This window comes from Melanotaenia boesemani, chromosome 3, assembly GCF_017639745.1.
Source record: "Melanotaenia boesemani isolate fMelBoe1 chromosome 3, fMelBoe1.pri, whole genome shotgun sequence".
NCBI lineage: Eukaryota > Metazoa > Chordata > Actinopteri > Atheriniformes > Melanotaeniidae > Melanotaenia > Melanotaenia boesemani.
This window is the reverse complement of record NC_055684.1, coordinates 11,256,569-11,280,046: the sequence shown is the minus strand read 5'-3', so window position 1 is coordinate 11,280,046 and position 23,478 is coordinate 11,256,569. Positions and strand designations below refer to the sequence as shown.

Sequence of the window (23,478 nt, the reverse complement as noted above, 5' to 3'; positions counted from 1 at the left end):
TGAGATGATTTTGTCGTAAAGTTGTGTTATATAAATAAAGCTGAACTGGACTGAATCAAATTTATATTCTAGTGTTGAAAAGTCATTTTTAGTGGATAATTTTTAGGGCCCCATCAGGACCAAGAGCTTGAACTTTTTTCATGGTAAATACCACTGGACCAGATGGGGCAACAGCAACAGCAAAAATCAAATAAAAAGGTACAAACACGGGCCAACAGTGATGATGTGGAATTGGTCCAGTTTTTTGCAGAGATTAACAGCCACAAAAATTTACAGATAAACCTGACATTTACCTTAATGTTTACTTTTTCCCTTATACAGGCATCATTCTGATGAAACAAATCTGGCCAATCACAACAAGAACATCTCTGCTGACCATCAACACTTCACTAGCAGAACTTGGCCCCAGAAGAAACGTTTTATTTCTTTTTATTTTAGGCTGCAGAACGTCTCTTCAGGAATTCCTGCTGTATGACAGAGGTTTAAAATTGGCAGGAAAAGATTCTGATTATTTGGCAAAATTATGTTGTGAATGACCAAAATAAACTTATTAGAGTACAAACCCACAAGAAAGAATATAAAAAAAAAAAAAAAAAAAAACTGGCCATGTGATCATGTGACTTTTAATGTGTGTTCATGAGTCATGTGATATAAAAAATTATGTCAAATTGCAAATATAAATTACATTTCAGGAAATATCATAAATAACAGGACTTGATGTTTTTAAATTCTGATCATATCCATAGCTGAAAAGGAATAAAAAAGAGATTATTATTATTATTATTATTTATTGTTATAATTATTACTACAGAGGATTTTAACACACAACTGTCTGAGTAACTTCACTGATTCACAGCTGCAGCAGATGAACTGATTATCTGCTTCCTGCAGATATTTTTATCCATTATCAGGTAAAAATGAGATCAATGTTAGCTCAAGTTAATGTGTCAGTATCAAAGATGAAGTCATGTGTGGGAAAGGTGAGTATAATATCAACAGAATTAAGCAGGTATAGAAAATGGATGGATGAAGGCATCAATGAATCTCTGTGGCTGTGACTGCTGAACAAACACACTCACTCATGCATGACTTTGAAGAGGGCTGAAGTGTTTGGTAAACACTGGTGGTGAAACAGAGTGAGGTGTTAATAAGTCAAGTAGAACAGAGTGTGTTTAATCATGGAGTGGCAGCTGAAACCAAAAAGGAGTAACTCCTCCTTCGCAATTCACGGAGGAGCGTCACAAACAAAAAGAAAACACAAAGTGTCACAGCTGGAAGAACTCAGCTCATCAAACAACGAGCTTTAATCTGCTGTTATCAGAAACCACCGTCTCTTATCTGGTAACAGTTAGAGATCCAGGACATCTGGCAGCTCCCCCACTGAGCGACATTAACCAGTCTGAGAGTACATATATACATCTCACACAAACCTTTTCCAAATAGTACACAACATGACACTAACATGATAACAAATTAAACAAATGTCTGCAATGAAAGAGAAATAAACATCTTTTGGATCTTTAGCCTCTTTTTTAACAGCAGCCGGACTCAATGACACATCACTTGTTCACATCTCTTTAGTTTAATCTCTGAAAAAAAGTCAAATATGACAGTTCACAAAAGTTTGAAAATATTTTGCAGCAACAAGATGATTCCCAACAGCCGACAACTTGGCATATCTCAGCATGCTGTGCAGCATGTCCTGAGAAAACTGGAAAAGAAAAGAAGTGTGAGGACTAAAATAATATCTACAGCAGATGAACTGGACCTGAAAGTGATGTCCCGAAGAAACAAGAACAGATCCAGCAAAAACCTGATACAGGGGCCGAGAGATGCATTTGGACCTCCAGTCGATCCATCTACTGTTGGCCTTCATCAGAAATGGTCACTGTGGAAGGGTGGCTGTCAAGAAGCCATTGTTAGGGAAGGGAAACATGGAGAAAAGACTGAGGTATGTCACATGACACAAGAACTGGACTGAAAATCAGTGGCCACACATCTGATGGAGGAGTGATGAATCCTCTCCAGAGCCCAGACCTGAACATTACTGAAGCAGTGTGACATGGTCTGGACAGAGAACAAAACAAAAGGCAGAAACATCCGAGGAAGAGCTTAAGAAAGTCCTTTTAGAAGTCTGGAACTGCTTTAGAAGAGCAAGGGTTTCCAAAACAATGTTTTTTTCTAAATAAAACGTTAAAATGATAAACAACTTCAGCAAATTCACCTAAACTCACCCTTGTGTGAACAAGTAAATACTCCTAAACTTAACCTTGACTTTATTCTGAATTTAAACAGTGTTTTTTGTTCCCTGAAAGTAAGTTAAGGGCACACAACATGAACGCAAGAAAACACACATACAGAAACAGAAACAGAGCTGAACCTGAAGACACCAGAGTCCTAATGAACAGCAGCCGACCCGACCCGCCCTCGTCTCTAAGCTCTGCTTCGTCTCAGGTGGCTGACAGCTTCATTAACCTCAGGAAACCACTCTGCACAGACTGTCATCCCCTCCTTCTTCCACCTTCCTTCCTTTCTCTCTCTCTCTCTCTCTCTCTGTCTTCTTTTCTTCCCTCACTTCTTTCCACAATCTCCAAACTCGCCCTCATTAATTTCTTATAACATTTCACTCCATCATGTCTTCTCTTAGTTTCCTCTTAAATCTACAAACTTTAATCACAGCAGGGTTAAAGGTCAAGGGTCACAGCATGACACCACAAGGTACGGGCAACGACTCCCGGGTGGCTGTGCCAAACACACACATGCACACACTCTGGTCACATTCCTGACCTCATATCTGAGCCATAGTTTGGGGTTTGGTGGATGTTTATGGATGTAAATCAGCTTCGACAGATTCCCTGCAGCAACATGCTGCACGCTTCTATCTAATGCATGTGCGCTGCAGGTGTGTGTGTGTGTGTGTGTGTGTGTGTGTGTGTGTGTGTGTGTGTGTGTGTGTGTGTGTGTGTGTGTGTGTGTGCTGGCAGCTGTCAAAAGAATAATTGGATATTTGTGCATATGTGAATATGCCCGTTCGTGTTTTTATATGTCTGAGTGACCAGCTATCACAATAACGGCTGAACGTGTGTCAAGATAAGTCTGGCTGTCACAGCTATCAGTGGGTGGGACTTTTGCATGTGTGTGTGTGTGTGTTTGCGTGTCTGAGTTTCCCACCCTACAGTCCCTCATGAGGTCAGTCTGTTTGGGTTGGACTTTTTCCACATGAGCGTCAAAACTTCTCGTCAGAAACTAACAGCAGGATGAAGTCTTGTTGGAGAAGTTAAACCTACTGTAAACTCACACAGACGTGGAACAATAAACCCAAACACACACCGACACACTTATACACACACATCACACCTGAGGAAACGTAGGGAAAATACACCAAAATTTCTCTGCAGTAGGAAGGTCTGTGAAACGTGGCTTTGTGTTCAGTTTAACTTTCCTTGAGATGGCCAGGAGTTTTGACAGTTACACAACTTCACAACAGCTGGAACGTATCTGAAAGGTATTCAGTTAATGCACCGAAGATCTGGCACACACGCTCCATTCGCTTCCATTGCACGGCTCCATGACATACTCCTGGCTGGTTCTGAATCGTGGGATAGACCATTTTCTTCAGTCCTTAGCAACCATGCTGCTGATGTTTTCAGAAAACAGCTTGTTGGTTTAAAAATAACTGTCCTGATGAATTTACACAAGCTTTACAGAAAGGTTGTGAAGTTTCAGTGCTTCAGCATAAACATTTTAGCAAACATATGAACACAGAAACCTTTTTTAAAGTCCACCTCCTCAGCTCAAAAAAGATTTCCTCAGTAACCCCCCTGTTATTCCCATTTGGTAATTCTTAAGGAAGCTCAGCCCTGCATCAATGTGTGCTAAGCACATCAGTACACCTGGATCTGTTGAGAAAAGTTACGCTGCTTCCACAGCTTTAACAAACAAGCTTTTTACTTCATCGTCCAGAGGAAAAGTTTGAAGTTTCCTACAAAAAAAGAACAGAAAAATTTATTTTCATTCTGCCATTTAAAAGTTTTTTTATTAATTTGTTTTTACCGGATCAAAGTTGCTTGACACCACCAGACTCGAGGCTATTACTTTGCAAAAATCTTCCTTAAATCATAAAACCTAAACAGTGATTATTTAAAATCTCGTTTTCTTTTTTTTTTTTTTTTTTTTACCCTGTCCTTTCCAGCATCCTAACATACAGAACGGTGGTCTGTGTGCCATATTTTGCCTGACAGATTTGCTCTACCAAGGGAGACATGTTATATACATGGCTGCCCTTGATATTTTTATTATTTTTATTGTAATCTTATTTTCTTTAGTCTTTATATGTCAGTGCCGAACCTGACAGGGAGATAGAGGAAGAGAAAAAAAAAAAAAAAAAAGGGAGGAAAGGATAGGATTAAAATGTGGAAATAACAGTTGTCTATGCTGCCCAGAACATATCACGAGAAAAAAAAAAAAATAACAATATGAACTACCACAGTACTACATGATACCAAAAGAAAAATAGGATGATGATGATATAAAAAATTACAATAGTCATCAAACGTACCTGCAGACAAACGTACCAACACACAAATATCAGCTACATCTAGTGAGAAGCGGATGGAGAGACGAGCACGTTTGTGAGCATGCACGTGTTAATATGCATGTGTGGCCATGCAACAGGGAGGAAATGTGTACCCGCAAGGGGGCCGCGATCAAGCCGCACCCTGAAGCATCAGCGGGGGACGGGGGGAGCCCGAGGCCCCAAAGGCCAAGCAGGTCCACAGAGCACCAAGCCCGGGACAGTCAAAGCAGACAGGGCAGCGGCCCACCCGGACCAGAGCAGAGGGGCCCCCAGACTGGAACCCCCGGCGCGACGGGGCAGGGGCACCGGGCAGCCCAGGGTGATGGCGAGCAGGCCCAGCGGGCGCCGGGCGCTGCAGTGCAGGCCGCACGGAGGGCAGGCGCCCCACAGGCCCAAGGGCCACCCATTCCCCCCAGCATGGTATCAGAGGTGCCTTGATCCTTCATTTCAGCCATTCCAAAATTGGCTCTAGTGCGTTCTACTGAGAACGGGCTCTTTCTGTGTCTGAATCTTTCAATGTTCATGAGTGGTGCATGTCCACGCCCCTCTCTGGGAGAGGATCCGGCTTTCGCTGGCACCCACTCTGTGATTTTAGAGGGCAGGCTCAGCTAGCCAGGGAGGGGGTCAATGACAGCATCCACTACCAGGGGCAGTGGTTATTTCCTCTCATGAGGTCACAAAGTGAAAGATTTCAGACCTGTTTGAGCACACATTCACTAAAAAGTGGAGCAAGCAAGTGAGAGAGGAGACATAATTTTCTAATTTTTGGGCCTCAAACACATGCTAGGCAGACACATATGACTGTTAGAAAACCTTTAGAAAGTGAATTTTGCATAATATGGGATCTTTAAAATGGTTCAAATAAGATGAAAGCTCGTTTTGGCCAGGACATTTTATACTTCACGAGAAACCTCGCCCACAATGAGGGAGGAATTTGTGCAGAGCTGTGTTCATTTCTCGTGCTTTACATGATGTGTTGTATAAATTTTTGTATTTCCTCACTGCTTTGGCCAGATATTCCTCAAAACCATTCAACCTTGTTGAAACTTTTACATCAGTGGAAACGACAGCTTTCAAATGTCACATTTTTGACCAATTGAACAATAGTTGTCAGACACCACACTAGTAAAAGGTTCTGCCATGGTGATGTATCCAGAACATTACGGGGGAAAAATGCATTATTCTTTGTTCACAGCCCTGAGCAAGACAACAAGTTTCTCCATTTACACCGAGTATATACAGACCTAACTACCTGCTTTACTGTTTAGTGGAGCAAATCTTTCAGTGACTTTAATGATTCTTTTTTAAAATGTGTGGAATAAACCTGCCCTTGTCATCTCTACCACTTGGTTAGGGTGTGTAAGTGTACCAAAGTACATGTCTGTTATTACATTACTGTTTCAAGTTTTGATCATTTAACTATTATTACTATTTACTAACAATTATTTCAAATATTTGTTAAACATATTGATGACTCTAATTATTATCTTAAGGGGAGGAAACTGCTGAAAAACTGTTCCGTTGTTCTTTTTTTTTTTTTTTTTTTTTATTATTGCTGGTGAGGTCTTGGTGAGGTGAGATTTAAAGGGTTAAAGAATACCTGAGCTAAGGAATTTTAACTCTCAGGGTTCAAAAGTATAATTGGCTGTTTTTGACTACTTCTGCTATTTTACGTTTATATTATCCCAAACTTTGCCTTGTTTGGAGTCATTCTTTTCAGCAAAACATCATGTTAATTTTTTCATTTTGACATCATTACTAACAAAATCACATAAAAAAATATAAAATCCAAGTATGAGAAAGTTTGATTTTTCTTTGGTGTGAAAACCATCTTAAATGAACAGTTTTTAAATTTGAATGTGAATATAAATAGCTGATTTTAAAATTTATGTTCAGATTTAGTAAACAACATATATTTTTGATGAAAACTCTGGTTCTACTTGGTCTGTAACCACAATTTAAGTGGATTATAAATTGAATTCTGCACTGTCAAAAGGAGTTGGAATGGAAAATCTGCACGGCTGCATCTTGCTGCTACGTCATCATCTTAAAACGGATATGCATTTTGGATGTGCTAGCATTGGACGGTTAAAGCAGCACTACAGAACTTTGGCAGATTTTCTCACCATAAAGTCCCCTAACAAAGGCTACTTCAGCATCCATCTTGAAGCCCCTCTCATCTCTGAGCTCTCTCCAGCCACTAAAAGTCAGTCTGATGTTGATTCCTGTCTTACCTCTTGCTGAATTTGTAGGGTGTAAACAAACCAATGAACATGGTGACTAGAGGAAGTAAGTATTTAGCTAATTTTGAGATCATGGCAGAAAAAAGGTATATAAAGCCCCTAAACCAAGCGCACCATGACTTGCCTTTCCATATTTTTTTACTGCTGTCGACCATGTGACCTTACATCCAGTCTAACTGTTCCTAATGGTTACTTACATATTGCAGCTTGCAACATTAATTTCTGAGGACATGCACAAACAACACTTAAAAGCAAAATACTGGAGGTGGCAATGATACACAAATGTTTACTTTAATCTGCATACAACACACACAACCCTGTGTGTGTTGTATGTGTCTGGCTGTTTCCTGTTTGCCTGCTCATCTTATCACCAGTAAAACCAGACAATCAGCCAGCAGGACTTTGCAGCTTCTGACCTGTAGTTTACATGGATGACTGCATGGTTGAAAAATCTGATCTGTAAAATATTGTGAAAAGTGCTGCAGTCTACATTAAATCTCAACTGGAAATAATTCCCACATGTGCAGTAAAATGCACCTGCACACTTTTAAATGTGTGTGATCACTTATTGTGATTTATATGTGCATGACAAGAACAAATTGTGTGTGAGACAGAATCAGAGCCAGAACTTTAGAACAACACTGAAATGTCAATGGGAACCTCTTTAAAGCATCCTGTAGTTCTCCTTTGTTTGTTTATTTGCTCTTCAGACACATACACACAAGTATACACAGTAAGTCTGCCTGCAGGATGAGGGCTGGTCTCTCAGGAATCCTGCTGGGTCAGACACTCGGTCAACATTGACGCACACGCTCTGTCGTTGTGTGTGTGTGTGTGTGTGTGTTGGTCTGTGTGGAGAAAGAAATATTTTCTCCATATTTTCTCAATATTTATACTTTTAAAATGACTAAAACCACAATGGTTTAAAAAAGAAAATGTTCATGTGACTAATTACTATAGTAGCTTTTATTAACAAGCTGTGGGTTCGTGTATGAGCTGTTTGGAAGAAGAAAAGGGCCATAATTCAAACAATAAGTAGTCCATTAACTGAAAATAAAATGGGAAAAGATACATTAAATAAATAATATATTTATCAGCGATTATTTAAATGTCTCATTAATTATATATCTAAATTAATTAATGGCTAAATAATTAAAATGAGAAATAAATTATTTGTCAAATTCAAATTTAAATGAAAGGTGTTTTAAGTAATTTAAAGATCAATTTGATGTAAAAACATATATAATTATATCATTACTTTTTTAGTTGTTTCATGCTGTTATTGAATCTGTCACGGCAGCTAGTCACAAATCAATACCAAATAATTAATTGCTGTGGAGCCAGTGAAATACTCTGATATGTTAAGTGGCACTATTACTTTTCTGTTTAATGGATTTTCTTAATTGAGCTATTATTTATTTCTCTATTGATCTATTCAATTTATTTATTTAGCTGTAAATACAGCAAACCACACTGTTTCATGTGGAAGGGCACACAAACCACTCATAGCTTAATTAGACTAAAACAGAAACTGAGACTGATCTTTGAAAAGATCCAGACCTCCCAACGTTCTGAAACATCTCCTGGAGAACGCAGGAAGATCTGACATGGAGGGACCCATAGTTTTTGCAAAGAAGCGACTTCAGACCAAAGTGATGAAGCTGATGGTCAACACTGGCTCAACGTTAGCCCCGCCCACCAGGTTTGATGGATAATCTCACAGATAAAATTTATTAATGATGCACTGGAGCACAGGACCAGGAAATAATAGTAAAATGATAATGTGTTTTTATTGGAAAAGAATCTAATTTTGGCACTTTTCTTCCTTGATAGTTTGGAGCTCATTATGATATAGCTAATTTAGAAATTCTGGCTCCTAACCCTAACCCAATCTTTATTTTTATGTTTTTATATAAATCTCACACATGAACCGATCTTTATTTGCTAACTGATTGATTTTTGCTTAGTTTGTAAATGTTTTGTTTGAAAATAAAGAAAGGCCATGACATGGAAACAAGGAACAAGTGTGTTAAATTCCTATAATGTCCAGTAACCGAGTAAATCCACTAAATAACATCCCTCCACTGCTGCATTGGGTGTGTGTGGAAAACATCTAAAGTCTTGCACAGAAAAGCAGTGCCATAAAATGACATGAGGCTGTAAAACTGAATGAGTCTGGAGATCAATGACAGCACATGGAACTGTGTGTCTCTGTGTTATTTTTGTATTTTTACCCCTGAAGCTGCTGTCTGAGTATCTGCCTTATAAAATGTTAATAGTCTCTGTCCTGTTGATCCTGCAGCCACAAACACAGCACGACAACATGGCCGTACTTCATTAAAGAAGTTCACTGCTTCCCCTTATGGCTGTAAAAACCACCGAACTGCTACTGTCTCCAACAACAAACACACATTTGTCTTACAAAACCATCACATTGTAGCAGTGACATCTCCAAAAAGCATGAGATTTATGACCCACAACAACCATCTGTTGTGCTTACTGGCAGGAAGTGTGGCCATTGCTACTAGTGTAACTGGTGATGGGTTAAAAGCAGAGGAGTAATTCAGGTGTGTTTCATGAGATATATACTGAGTAATAAAAATTTCTTCTTCATAAGGTGAATAATAAACAGCTAATGTTTCTGTTGGAGTTTGTCAGCAAATATCATCAATCCTGCCTGTCTATAGCATTAAACGATGGGTTTAATTTACCTGTATTACTTCCTCATGTCTTTCAGTTCCACACAAACACACACACACACACACACACACACACACACACACACACACACACACACACACACACACACACACACACACACACACACACACACACACACATACTTGTTCATGATTTCACAGTTTGTCTTTATACAGGTGTCTTTCTACAGGTGCTCCTGATGATTGTCTGTTGTGTTTTCTTAAGGAGGCCTTTGTGTATTAGGTGGTTTTCTTTTTGTTATTGTTTGTCATTTTCTATATTTTGTGTCTTGATCTCCTTTTTTCTTCTCTACACTCTTCTTTTATGTGTTCCCTCTGTTAGGTCCAACATTGATATATAAATCCAGCAATGTAAACATTAGAAAATAAAGAATAATGCTCACATATCATGGGGAGAGCCTTATCAAATCAAATCAAATCTAATTTTATTTATAAAGCACTATTCAAACAAGAAGCAACACAAAACTTTATTTACTTTAAATCCATTAAACCAGCTAGACCTTCATTCTGCTGTCATGGTGCTGGAGAGGACATCGTTTAGAAAAATAACTCCATTATTGGTGTCTAAAAGTTTTATATTTGTCTAATTAACTATTGAATAAATAAAAGTGGACAGGAGAGTAACACTGGCAGGTATCCTTCTAACAAGAATACGATGTCAAACCAGATTCCTGTTTCCACTAAGAAGAAACTTGGCAAACTTAAGCAACTTACTCGACAACTGAATCCAAAGCATCATAACCCCGGTTATACAGTGCAATAAATAAAAGAATCATGTTGCAGCTTGAGGGAGGAAACCTTACGGTTCATACACCACTGAATCCACCAACATTACAGCATCAGATATATCAGTTACCCTGAAACTTACAAGTCCTGCAGAGCTGGTGTTTGGGATGTGTTGGACTCCATTCAGACAGCTTAAAAGAAGCTTTGGAGGAGACTGTGCCTGAAACATGGAAGCTGTTACTCTTTATTTTTTGGAATTTTTCCCCACCATGATGCTGAAAATGGTACTGTGTCGAGTTTTTTTCTGGGTAACATCAGTTTGTAATTCTGTCAGTTGCAGATGCAAACACACCAAGTCAGTCGACTGCCTCTTTATCACACTGAGCCTTTTTACTGTTCAAGTATTTGGGGCTGATGGAAAGTTATTTTATATTTTAAAAGAAGGGAAAGTAGGCTTAAAATAGGATTTATGGGTTTCATCAAAAAGAAAACAAATAATAAAGACAGCTTTATCACAACCTTTTTACTCAGTCTAAATTGTAAAATGTGCTAAACTAAACATACGGTCTTAAAGTGGCTCTCCGTTAGTAAACCTCTTGGATATAAAATGTCATCACATCACGGTTTTATTCAGGCAGACATCTGTGAATTCAGAATTTTGTGAACTCACGACGACCTATGACCACCAAAATCTAATCAGCTCTTTCTTGAGTCCAAGAACGCTTTTTGGTCATATTCAAAAGAAATTCCCTCAAGTTGTTTATGAGATAACGAGCTAGGCTCAAGTTATGGCTGAAACAAAGCTTTAAATCTGTCCACAGGGACCACTTACTGTCTTTTTGTTATTTACTCCGCAGGTAAAGTCTGGGGCATTGCATGCATAAAATAAACTTTAATCAAACTGTTTGAAACATCAGTGAAATCAACAAGAAGTTTCCAATAACCGTCTACAGGCTTTGTGTTTTATGTCCACACCTAGATTATCCACACCAGGACGACTATCTGAAGGTTTTCATGAGACCAAAGTGGGCCGATCAACCTGAAATGTCTGCAGAGGCGTTCAGCGCGACCCTGAACAGCCACCACAGAGAAGACAGGCCCAAATTTAGGCCAGGATTGCCCAATAAACGAAAGCCAGACACCCGTGAGTGCTGCATTTATGAGGCATTTGTAGGCTTGATGTCAGGCTGGTGAGTCTAGTTTTAGAGTCAGTCAACAAAAAAAAGTGTTTGGTTAGCATCAGTTTAACCTGCTGGAGCGTCTGATGCGTCCAGTAACCTGGTCTGTCGCTTCAGAGGAAATAAGTTCATGCTGATCTAAAGGGAAGTCTCCCAGCAACTTTATGAAACTGAAGGAGGATTTTAAAGAATCAAATAAGTTAAGAACTGTGTCTGCTAACCAAGATTAACTCTGTAAAACAAAGAAAACTGGGACTATGAAGATTTTAGCGACCACACGCATGTGTGATGATGTGTGGTCGTATGTCTGAATGAAGCTACGAGGATCGTTAACATAAACAAGATCAATGTCTTAATGACTTAATTAATTAAAATTAATAAAATCATTTTAACAGACTGATATAAAACGTAAAACAACTCATTAGTGAAAAGGAAACAACTGATTCCACAGCTGAAGGTGTGGATAAAAAGCGATGAGTAGTGAGGGCTACAGTTTAACTTTAGTTACTTGTTTTAAGCAAATAAAACCAACTCTCATTTCATGTCAGTACCGCAGCCCTCCAGGTCATTACATGTAGCAGAGATGCCACCAGGGATGTCACCATAAGTTCATTTTACAATTAATCGCAGCAGTAAATGCTATGATTATTTTAATCGTAAAGATCCCTCAAAATCATCACTTTATATTAAATATTATGCATGAATTATATCAGCAGATCAGAGCAACTTCTGACTGAACAAAGACGTTAACGCTTGTGTTGCTTTGTTTTGGTTGCGTGAGGGTTGCAGGAGAGGCTGCCTGAGTGGGACACTACAGCAGAGGAAGAGCTTTTCCCTCAAAACAAACGGATTGAGACATCCTTGTTAGAGTTTCTTTTTATTTTGTTTTTGGGTTAAAAAAAAGATGACCAAGGTGTCGGGCGGCTTGCCAACCAGTCAAGCAGCACATAAAAGGTTGCAGAGAAAATAGGAAATACATCCAATAAGTTTCACTACCTGGAGGATCACCAGCAGCTTTTTATGCTTTAGAAAAGGTAATTGCGAGCAGTTTGTGATAGATGACGCTCATATTTATCTAACAAAACACTGAAATGAAATGTTATCCTGTCATTTGCTATTTTGTAATCATGTACAACTCGGGTTGGTCTTACAGCGCAACATGACGCGTTCAGTGAACGTTACATTACACAGACAAGAAAAAAACTAAATCTTTTGTGACAGATAGTCACAAATGGCCTAAAATGAGGTCCGTGGCTTTCACTTATCGCCATGCAATAATTCTTAAAAGAAATGGCATTTAATTCCAGATATACTGTCTTTTTATTTTCACCATTAGTGAAAACTACATAGTGAAAATAAATGTTCATTGTTGTCAGTGTTAGGAGTAACACGTTACAAAGTAACGTTACAGTAACAATATTACTTTTTTGGGTAACAAAGTAAAGTAATGCATTACACTTAAAATATTGGTAACGAAATTGCTTTACTGGACTACAGTAACATTTTTTTCTGCATTACTCGAGCCGTGTTTGCCTATGTGTAAAGTTCTGATCTGTTTTAAGTGGTGCGTGCATGCTGCTGCCGTGTGTGTGTGCTTGCCTGGGCACGTTGCCATAGAGATTGATTTGCGTGACTTAGCTGATTGTGCGCCAACTAAAGAGAAAGAAAAATGAAGCTGGAGAGTCGGAGATACGGGCTTTTTGTCAGTGGCAATATTCGCATTATTTTCAGTTTAGTCCAGTTTCAGTCCAAACTTGTGAAAGATCCTGCTCGCCGGGCAGTGGGAGGAGTCCTTCAGCAGCCGACCCGCCTAAACAAGCAGCCGACCCGCCTAAACAAGTTAAGCTTTTTTCAACATTTCCTGGAGCGCAGCAGCCGGTAAGACAGAAATGAACAAGCTAGTTGCAGGATTCATTGGAGACATGCTCCCCCTCTCGACAACTGAATAGCTCAGGTTTAGAAAAATACTAGATAAAATGATTATGAGACAAGTGTGCTCATTTCTTCCCACAGACAGGGATGTTGTTCTTATGGTTTCAAACCCATTTTGTTTACAATATACAGTAAACACTATGCAGACAGACAGATGATTTGGCTATGATGTCTGTCCATGTCTACACAGTGAATTAAGAAATGGTAAAGTAAAGTAAGTAGTAGCGTTACTTTTCAAATGCAATAACTAGTAAAGTAATTTCATTACAATTTACAGAAGTAACGAGTAATGAGTAACTAATTACTTTTTAGAGTAACTACCCCAACAATAACTGTTGTGGAATGAGACTTCTTTGTTACTTTGTTGTTATATAAGTTAGGTTTTTTGGCATAAAAAATAGAAATATATAAAACTAATAGACATATAAGGAGTGTTCAGGCAATTTTACACATTATAGTGCTGGGAAATTGATTTACACAAAATATTCATGATAATCATAAAATCCTGATAATTTTTTAACAATAATCATACCAAGAAAATCTAAAATTAGAACAATCCTAGATACCACATGTTACAAAAAACTACAATCCCATCATATGAGATTACAAGAGAAACACGGTTACAAGATCTGAGAAGAAAAATGACTAAATCTGAACCCAAAAGATGTTTTAACTATAACAAAAACGTTTAGTGAAATTATTTATAAATTAACCAGATCTTAAATTTCGTATTGACATCATACCGTTTTCTTATTTGTTTAATGATAAGAATGTCAAATTATTTCTATCATCTAAGAAAGTTCCTGGTCTGTATAACTTAGATTCCTGATCAGTCCAAACTCTTCATCACAGTTAAAGCTTCTCTAATTTCCTTCTTCCATGTGAATCATTCATTCAGCTGCCTGTTCAGTAAACAAACATCACATTTACCAAATTACACCTGTGAGCAGATCTCTGCTGGACAGGAAACATCTGCTGGCTTTACAGCTGTAGCTGGTTGCCAACTGGAAGCACTCAGGAAACGTGCTAGTGTGACTAGAAATGGGCAGATGGCTCAAGATTTAAGTGGGTAAAGAATAAATTAAAAGTTCCGCCGATACAAGCAAGAAATAGAGATGTGTTGGGAAACTTGCAGCTGAAGCTGCAGCTGAGTCATTTCATTAAAACAAAACCAACAATGAGCTGCTGGTTGTTTAAATCCCTAAAATATCCCATGTTTACATCTAAAAATGACGGTTGTCTCTGGCAAACAAAGGCAGCCCAACATCTCCCAAAGGCCACAACATGTCCGATGATAAACAATGAGCTGGAGGTCAGCATGGGTTCATCACCTGGACCAACATCACTCTCATCTCACATTTTAACCTGATTTGTAATCATAATGAGATGAAGTGGCTAAAACTGATCTCTTGCAGGAACATGGTTCTGGTTCTGTTCAGATGATATGAAGGCTCCTAAACTCTGAGTTTTTTAATCATTAAAACCCACAAACTAAAAAATGTTCTGAACAATCTGATCAACATCTGGTGACAGAATAAGCAAGGGATTTTTAAATGAAGTTTACACAAAAAAGTCACCAAACTTATGTAAAATCAGAAGTTATTTATTCATTCATAATTTGCTTAAGGCTGGCACACATTACAGGACTCTTTTAAACTTCACGCTCAATATTCCAAATCTCGCGTAGTCAAACGAGACTTCAGTGTTGACAAACAAGGCGGACGAAGAGGAAACAGCAGTGATGGTTGTTTTTGGCTTCTTACTTTTAAAAAAACACACAAAAAAGAAAAGTTTCTACAAACAACCAGTGATGGGAATAATAGCGTTACGTTAATCACAACACTCTCTCAGCTGTGCTTTATTAACGTCAGCCAAAGAACTGATATAACAGCATGAGCCCGTTACCGCTTGGTGGGCGGAGCCCAAGTCAAAACCTGACGCACGTCAGGTGATGTCATCCATTAGCAACATTGTAGTCTTTACATTCAACAGTCCACATAAGTATTATAGTAACGAGTAATCTAATTTTTTTGTGTGTTTTTACTTCTTCTTCTGTCAGTCAGCTGACACAGCTTACATCTTGATTGGCCTTTATTCCGGTACACACGACATTACACACTGTGTGTGCTTAGCTCCTCTCGGAGACCCCACACACTACAGAATTTCTAGTCACAAATATTAAAGATGATAATTTTCTATGATCTCTTCTTCCCAGACCTTCTGAGTGGTTTGGACCAGACAAAATTACTAAACACACCCCACACCACAAGAAAATCGAACACTATGTTGTTTGCAAACACCAGACACTCGGGCCTTTGTGGGCTTTGATCATAAGAGGCAGATCGGGACAAATATTGTCCCAATTATCCTGTAGTGTATACTTACCTTAAGTCAATTGTTTTGATTTGTTTAATTTTCTGCTTTTATTTTTGATCGTTAATACCCTTATAACAGTTTAATTTATTTATTCATTTTTTATATTCTTAGGTTTTATTACATTTTTTGTTCATGTATTTGTATTTTTGCTGGTTTTGCATTTTTTGTTTGGTTTCTGAATTTTTTTTTCTATAATTATTTTGATTCTGAAATATCTCCTTTAATAAAACTGTTGTACAAAATCAATTCCAAAATAGTGCGTATCAGTGTAAAATGTAAATGAAAACTTGAAGCAATGATTTGCAGATCTGATTAACCCACATTTTATTCCCAGTAGAACATACTGTAAATATATCAGATGTTGAAACTGAGACATTTTACCACTGCATGGAAATTTTAGCTTATTATGAATGTGATGGGAGCAACACATCTCTAAAAGATGGAACAGGGTGATGTTTATTATTGTGCAGCATCCCCTCTTCTTTTAACAACTGTCTATAAACATCTGGGAAGTGAGGAAACCAGTTGCTGGGGTTTTAGAAGAGGAATGTTGTCCCATTCTGGTCTGATGCAGGATTCTAGCTGCTCAACAGTCCTGGACCTTCATTGCTGGGTTTTCAGTTTAATGATGCTTCAGATGTTTTCTACTGGTGAAAGGTCTGGACTGCAGGCAGGCCAGTTCAGGAACCGGAGTCTTCTACTGTGAAGCCATGCTGTTGTGATGGATGCAGTATGTGGTTTAGCACTGTCGTGCTGAAATCTGCAAGGCCTTCCCTGAAAGAGACGTTTTCTGGATGGGAGCAGATGTTGCTCTAAAACCTCCATGTACTTTTCAGCATTGATGGAGCTTCACAGATGTGGAAGCTGCCCACTTTATAGGCACTAATGCAGCCCCATACCATCAGAGATGTAGATTGTTGAACTATCTGCTGCTGCAAAATGCTCCATTTATACCAGGTCATGTTGCTGACATGTTGCCAGTTAACCTAATTTGCTGTTTTATTTACATTGGGGATTTTTATTTATAGCTATATTTATCCCTCCATTTTCACATATTATTTCTCCAGTTTATTTCTCTATGCCCATTTATTACTGTCTACTTTTTATCCATTTTATTCCATCCTTAACTTTGCAGCATAGTCATATTAGTTTATACATTGAGCTGCTTATACTGTATTTTTATATTTATGTTGGATAATTTCAGTTCCTTAAAGGAGCAATGCTGTTTTTATAAAAGAATAATTATAAAAGATGAAAAACATTACTTCCATGAGGTTTTGTTTTTCCAGTCAGTGAAAGCTTTTCTGTTTATTAGAAATGTGTGTAATGCAGCATCCAACATCACCGTAATATCAACATGTCTGCCGTGCTTGAATTGACTTGATCACTAAAGAGGTGGAGCGGAAACCCCTGTTTTATCCACAGACAGTGGATAAAACAGGAACCAAAGGAACCAAACCAACTCCTGCAGCTGTTTCCTCTGATGCAGAGACTGAGGCCACCTCATCAACACAGCATCACTTCCATGTTGCTAATCTGTCCCATTTCATTCCTCCCTGCTGCACTCATGAAGAGTTTTACTGCTGGAAAAAAGATCTGCTGTGGACATTTCACAGTGGGGATTACTTCACTGATCTTTACAATAGAGTTATAAAGTTCCCTTCAACTTCAACAGCCACGAGTCTCCTGAAAAGATCTGAATGCAAACTTCTCAAAACAATCAAACACATCCCTTTTGTCGTCTTGCTGCAGTTTTCAGAGTTATTGGTTGCGGTGATTGGAGCTAGGATGTTAGTGAGGACAGAAGAAATGTAAATATATGTCAGCTCCATGTTTTCCTGTGACAGATTTAAACAGAAGACGACATGACAGATGGAGTCTGCCTTCCGCCTCATATATGCAGCACAAAGAGGCAGATAAGCCGCATGGTTCAAATTCTTTTAAAAAGTCCATTATTCTGAGTGTTTATGTGTTTACTGAAAAGCTCAGCAGAAAGCTGTGATGAATGGTGGCCATGATTAATGTTGCTCTTCAAATGGAGCAACAAAACATGCAAATCAGGCATAAAGAGCTCAATTGAGTTAAGTTATAAGTCATTTAAAGTAAAAAAAAAAAAACGCTTAATCTGCGGACGGAAAACTCATTTGTCTGGTTGGTGGCGTAGATGTGAACTCTCAGCAGCAGAGGAATGCACGTTTAGATCCAAACCCAGAATTCAAAGTGAGTATTGATTGCACTTTTACTCTCACGTTATGTCTGCGGTCATAAAATTACCACTAAAGTTCTTCCACTACTTTAACATGAAAGCAGGATGTTATGCTTTTAATCAAAAGATTTCATTAGAGGAGTTTAATTTTGATTCTCTGATCGCATTTAAAAAGAAATCTTTTTTTTTTTTTTTTCTTTTCATTCTCACATTGGACTTTTTTGAAGTGGGAAAATAAGAACATTAGTGGAGACGCCAGCCAGTCAAATTGCCTGATTAATTGTGCATTTGATCTCAGGACTGGTTGATTGATCCACTGGCTCCCTGTTAAACCCAAAACAGAATTTAAAATTCTTCCCCTCACATATAAAACTATTAGTGACCAATCTGCATTGCATATAGTTCCATATATTCCCAACAGAGCATTTCACCTTCAGTCTGCAGTTGTGAAACTGTCCACTGTTACTACTTGTGAGGTAAAACACATTAAGCCTATCTGACGACAAACACTGACAGGACGAGGCTCTGCAGACTCTACAGAAGCAGCTACAGCTGAGACGTCACAGTAAATCCTTTTATCCTTTCACTATCACCACATAAAAATCTCCACTGAAAACACACTTTACAAATAACTGTGTAGTGCTTATTTCTAATCATTTACAGCTAATCAGTGCAACGCTGCTTCTGAACCATGACACTACAAATTGTTCCACCTCTCATACCCAGTAGGTGACCTAAGTTGAGCTGTATAGTAAACAATGACAGTAACGTCATCCTTTAAATCATCTCAGCAAACACTACTTCAACAAATGTGTGCCGACTTTTAATCGAAGTAAAGAAAAAAATTAAACAATAACGTTTCAATGCACTTTTTTCTGTAACTTGTCTGTAGACTGGTTGACTGTTATCACTCTGCGCTAGTTCACAATATCATTTTACAACTCGATGTGTTGTTTCCTACCGGTGTGGGACAGCTGCAGCCGCGGCCCTGTTTGGCTCCATGTGTTGCCGTCCGGGGCGGCGTTGGAGTCTGCAGGCTGCAGCCACAGCAGCGGGAGGATACACAGCATCAGTATCTGAAGAAAGCCTGATCTTCCGGTCCTACGTTCTCCTGCTGCCTGCAGGGCGGCAGCAGAAATCAGTGTCATCTCTGGTTGATCTTCACTGATGTGGAGAGATTGATGGAGGAAGGGCCGTCCAGCTGGTCACATCACACACTGAATGGCAGCTGAAGAGAGGAGAAATGACAAGGACAGAGATGCAATGTTAACTATGTTTTTACAGAAGTCAATGACACGGCCAAGTAGTCATTTCAAACTTAAATGTTTCCCAATGCTGTCGTTAGTTTCTGAATGCATCCAGCTGAATTTCTGGACTTTTTCAACATGTCTGATGCAAAACATTTGTTCCTTTCTAAAACTATCCAAAGAAGATCGGTTTCTAAAATAACAGCCAATTCATTTAATTCTGGTCAACCAGCAAATCCAGGCCAAAGGTAAAGTGCCTGATGCAAAATAAACCTGTGAGACCTGTAAAATAACCTGGTTCAACATGCACCTCTGCAGCTGCTGCTGTTTCTTCATCAGAAAATGATTTACCAACTTTAATCTGCAGGAAACAGTCTTTTCTGTCCAAAAGCAGCTTCAGAACAAGACTACAGTTTCTCAGTGAACATGCAGGCAAACACCAGGGCCCTGATGCATCAAAAGCCCAAGTCTTTTTTGTTTCTTTACCAAACTAGGTCCAGTGCTGGTTCAGAACCTGTTCCACTGGTTCCAACTCCAAAAACTGGTCCCACAGCAGCACCACATGTTTACAGGTCCAGTTCAGAGAATTGTTTACATCAGGTGGGGTTGTGCACACGTGTCTGAAAGCTGAGGGTGAGCTGGAAGTGGATGTTTGAAAAAGAATGATTAAAAAGTCTGATACTACATTTTTTTACACATTTTGTAAAAAAAAAACAAAAAAAAAAAAACAAGCAACACTTTTTCAATTTGTTATATACAATAAAGCCCAAATAAACCACTTTTGAAACAACATATAAGGCAATTGAAAGTTAATAAAATCAGATAGACCTATGTGAAAACTACTATCTGCAGTCGGAAAAGGATTTACTAAAACTAAATCAACAGTAGGCGTTAAAGATAAAGTGTCACTGGAACTGAACATGTTTATATTCTTTTCGGGATGCGGACCAGCTTTGTAATCTGAGAAAACACTAAAAGTTCTGTTGGCAAACCGCAGCAGCCTCAATATCTCATTAATAAAACATTCCTCACACTGAGCACGTGGGTTCCAGCGCTGAACTAAAAGTTACCGAATGATAGAGTAAAGTGAGACGGGTAGGAGAGAGACCCAGAAGTTCAACAATAAATAACATGTCAGGCTTTGTGCCTTCTTGGCCTGATGGTTCACGGTAAGATGAGGCGACCTGAAGGTTTCGTCCTGTCTCTAGAGAAATGTTAAAACTGGCTCAGACTCTTCTGAGACCTGCAGAAACTCATCATCTGTACCGCATGTAGCGAATGAAATTAAGAGAAATTATTTCTTTATCAAATTGAGTTTGGTTGTGTAGTATGAAGAATCTGATACTCGGAGAAAATTAAATCCAGATCAGATGAGTTTTGGAAGGCCATCATGTCTAACTACATCTGAAACCTGAAAAAACTTTTTTTTCTGAACTTATCCCATGTTCCTGTTGCTCTTTGGATAGGTCCTTGTCAAACTTTTGGACACCTGAATAAATTGAAGACTTTGTGCTCTGGTATCCATTTGACTTGTTGTTTTATTTAAGTCTCATTATGGTGATTTTGTGTCCCTCTGCAGTATTTTTGTATCTCTTAGATGTTTAATTTACTTTCCAACCACAGATGTTGAAACAGATGTTTTGGCCACCAAGCCTGCAGATCTCTCAGGGCTTGTGAACACATGAAGAGCAGGCCCATTCAGACTCCATTCCTGAGGACACACAACAACGGGAAAGCCTCTGAAATGCAAATCTAATTCAGACTCCTTACAGAACAGTCTATCTGCTCCAGGTGGGATGGTAAACCTCAGGGTAATTCACCAGAGCCAACCACACAGCTCCAGGAGAAATAATAATTTATCATAATGTATAATGGCGACTGTCTGGCAAGCATCATGTCAACAGGTTTTTAAAAGCTCAACAGGTTGGAGAGGACGTCTGCAGAGGGAGTAGAGACAGTCAGACGGGTTTAACTTGGCTTCTGCTTCATGTTAGACTTTAACCTCCACATGACTCCATGCATACTGAGAATGTGTGGAAAGAAAAATGTGGAAAAGAATCTCAGTTCTTAATACCAGCAGAGGTTTCCACCATGAAGACGTTTATTCTGCTTCTCCAACCGAAGCACTTCAGTTCTGCTTCAGTGACATGAGCTCAAAATGTTTTCATCGGGGGGAAATGTCGACGTCATCTTCTCAGAGCTTTAATGTTCAAACTTCAAAGCAGCTGAAAATGACTCATAACTTATTGTAACCTGCACTTTTTATCCAGCTGATGGTGGCCCTGGATTGAAACCATTTTAAATTCCTTTGTAATTCCACTGATGACAGACGACATCCTGAGAAATGCTCCTTTATCATTCGAAACCGGCCATTTAAAATGAGCTACATGTGTCTTTAGTTAGAGCTTCATGGGAGAAAATACACACTGAGAAATAATAAGCAGAAACATGTCCATTTTACTGGATGTTGAGTTTATTAATTAAACAATCAAAACAGAAATAAAGCATTGATTATTTAAGTTATATAAAGACACAGAGAGGAAAAAGAGGAGGATCCATACGTAAGCAAACTGGGGGGGGGTTGGAGTATTTCCATATATACAACATGGCTTACAATCTAAACAACAGTTAAACTGTCATATGAGGGTTAAATGAAAGAATGCAAACATCAGTGATGAATACCTGCAACTGTAAACAGCTGTAATCCGGAGAAACGTAACGTTAACAGCGTCATGTTTCACATCACCATTGTCCAGCAGTCGGCTGGAGGAAATGACCTCCTCAGACCTGTCAACATGGAGACAGACGAGGCACAAACTGCCTCTTCCTCTCTGCTCATTGGACTTACAAACAGCCACCCGTGTGCGTGCACGAGTGTGTGCACAAGTGTATGGCCGTGCCCGAGGCAAAAAGACAGAAAGTGAACAGACATACATGATGAGAAAACAAACACAGTGTGCGTGAATCTGGAAATAACTCTCTGGAGGAAACTCATCATGTTTCCGCTGTCTGGCTGTTTAATTTGAACCCAAAAAGAAATAAACATTTGACCAAAAAATAAAAACTCACAAACATAAACGTCTGATACAAACACAATAAGACGAACACAAACATATACATGGATTTACCAAAACAAAGAGGCGATAAGAAGGTCAACTTTTGACGACTGATCTAAAAATAAAACAATTTGTGTATCAGAATTTTGTTCGAATTGTGGTTGTGTGCATGTCAAAGATGACGTAAGCTCACTGTGTTAACGCAGACTGCAGGAGATTTTATTTAAGTATTTTGCTTTATGTGTCGTGTATGCGTGGGTTCTCTCCGGCTACTTCAGCTTCCTCCCATGTCCAAAGACATGCATGTTAGGTTAACTGGTCACTCTAAATTCTCCCTAGGAGCGAGTGTGAGTGGTTGGTTTTCTATGTGTTGGCCCTGCGATGGACGGGCAACCTGTCCAGGGTGTACCCTGCCCCTCGCCTGCTAATTGCCAGGATGGCTCCAGCTTAACAGAAAATTATTTAATGAATAAAGTATTTGCTAAGAAAAAGCCATAACACACAAACTGAAGGCATGTTGAAGACATGGTGAGAGCCTCTGTGTTCAGATCAGATTCTGATCTGCTGCAGGTTTAAAATGTAATCGCCAAATCAGGGCTGAAATCATTCCCACCAACATGCAGGTCAAAATTCATTCTGGTAGGAATGAAAACTTCCTGTCTAGTTCAGCAGGTGATAAATGAATCAAGTCATTTCAGTTTTTTCTCCTGGCAGCATTTCCCGTTAACACTATTCCATGACTTACCATCCAGCCACTGGCTTTGTGGTGGTGTTTCAAAACTACAGTCTGAACAAAGCGCAGCCGAATAAGGAGAAAATTTTAAAATAAAGTTATGTGAAGAAGGTTAAACAGGAATACATGATGGTACTTGGTTGGTTACTGACTGATTACTAGAAAAGAAGGAAGGTAGAGGAGGATGTCCACGATGAAAGTGGCGGATAAAACCACTGATGTCTGGCATGCAGACTGTGTGCAAACACAAAATCCAAACCCAGGGAACTTATAATGTCCAGAGTGGTACAGTTTCAGGTGAGTCTAAAGATCATAGTTCTGACGAGAGCGCTGATGATAACAACCCTTTCATGCATAGTGTCACGCACTAATTAATAAATATTTTTATAGATAAAAATAAATAAATAATTTAAATGAAATTAAGACTAAAGAAAAGCATCACTGTACATGTCTGTAGACATAAAATAGATATTAAAAAAATGATG

At 38.8% G+C, this 23,478-nt stretch overlaps 1 protein-coding gene across 2 annotated transcripts in view; it reads right to left on the bottom strand.

Moving 5' to 3' along the window:
- si:dkey-49n23.1 (semaphorin-3D) overlaps window positions 1–23,478 on the bottom strand; it is a 134,169-nt gene that overhangs the window by 54,117 nt on the left and 56,574 nt on the right. For both annotated transcript variants that reach the window (XM_041979376.1, XM_041979378.1), the window contains one exon: window positions 18,919–19,185. In XM_041979376.1, the coding sequence (XP_041835310.1) occupies window positions 18,919–19,105 (187 nt within the window). In that variant the 5' untranslated portion in view covers window positions 19,106–19,185. The remainder of the gene's footprint in view (window positions 1–18,918; window positions 19,186–23,478) is intronic.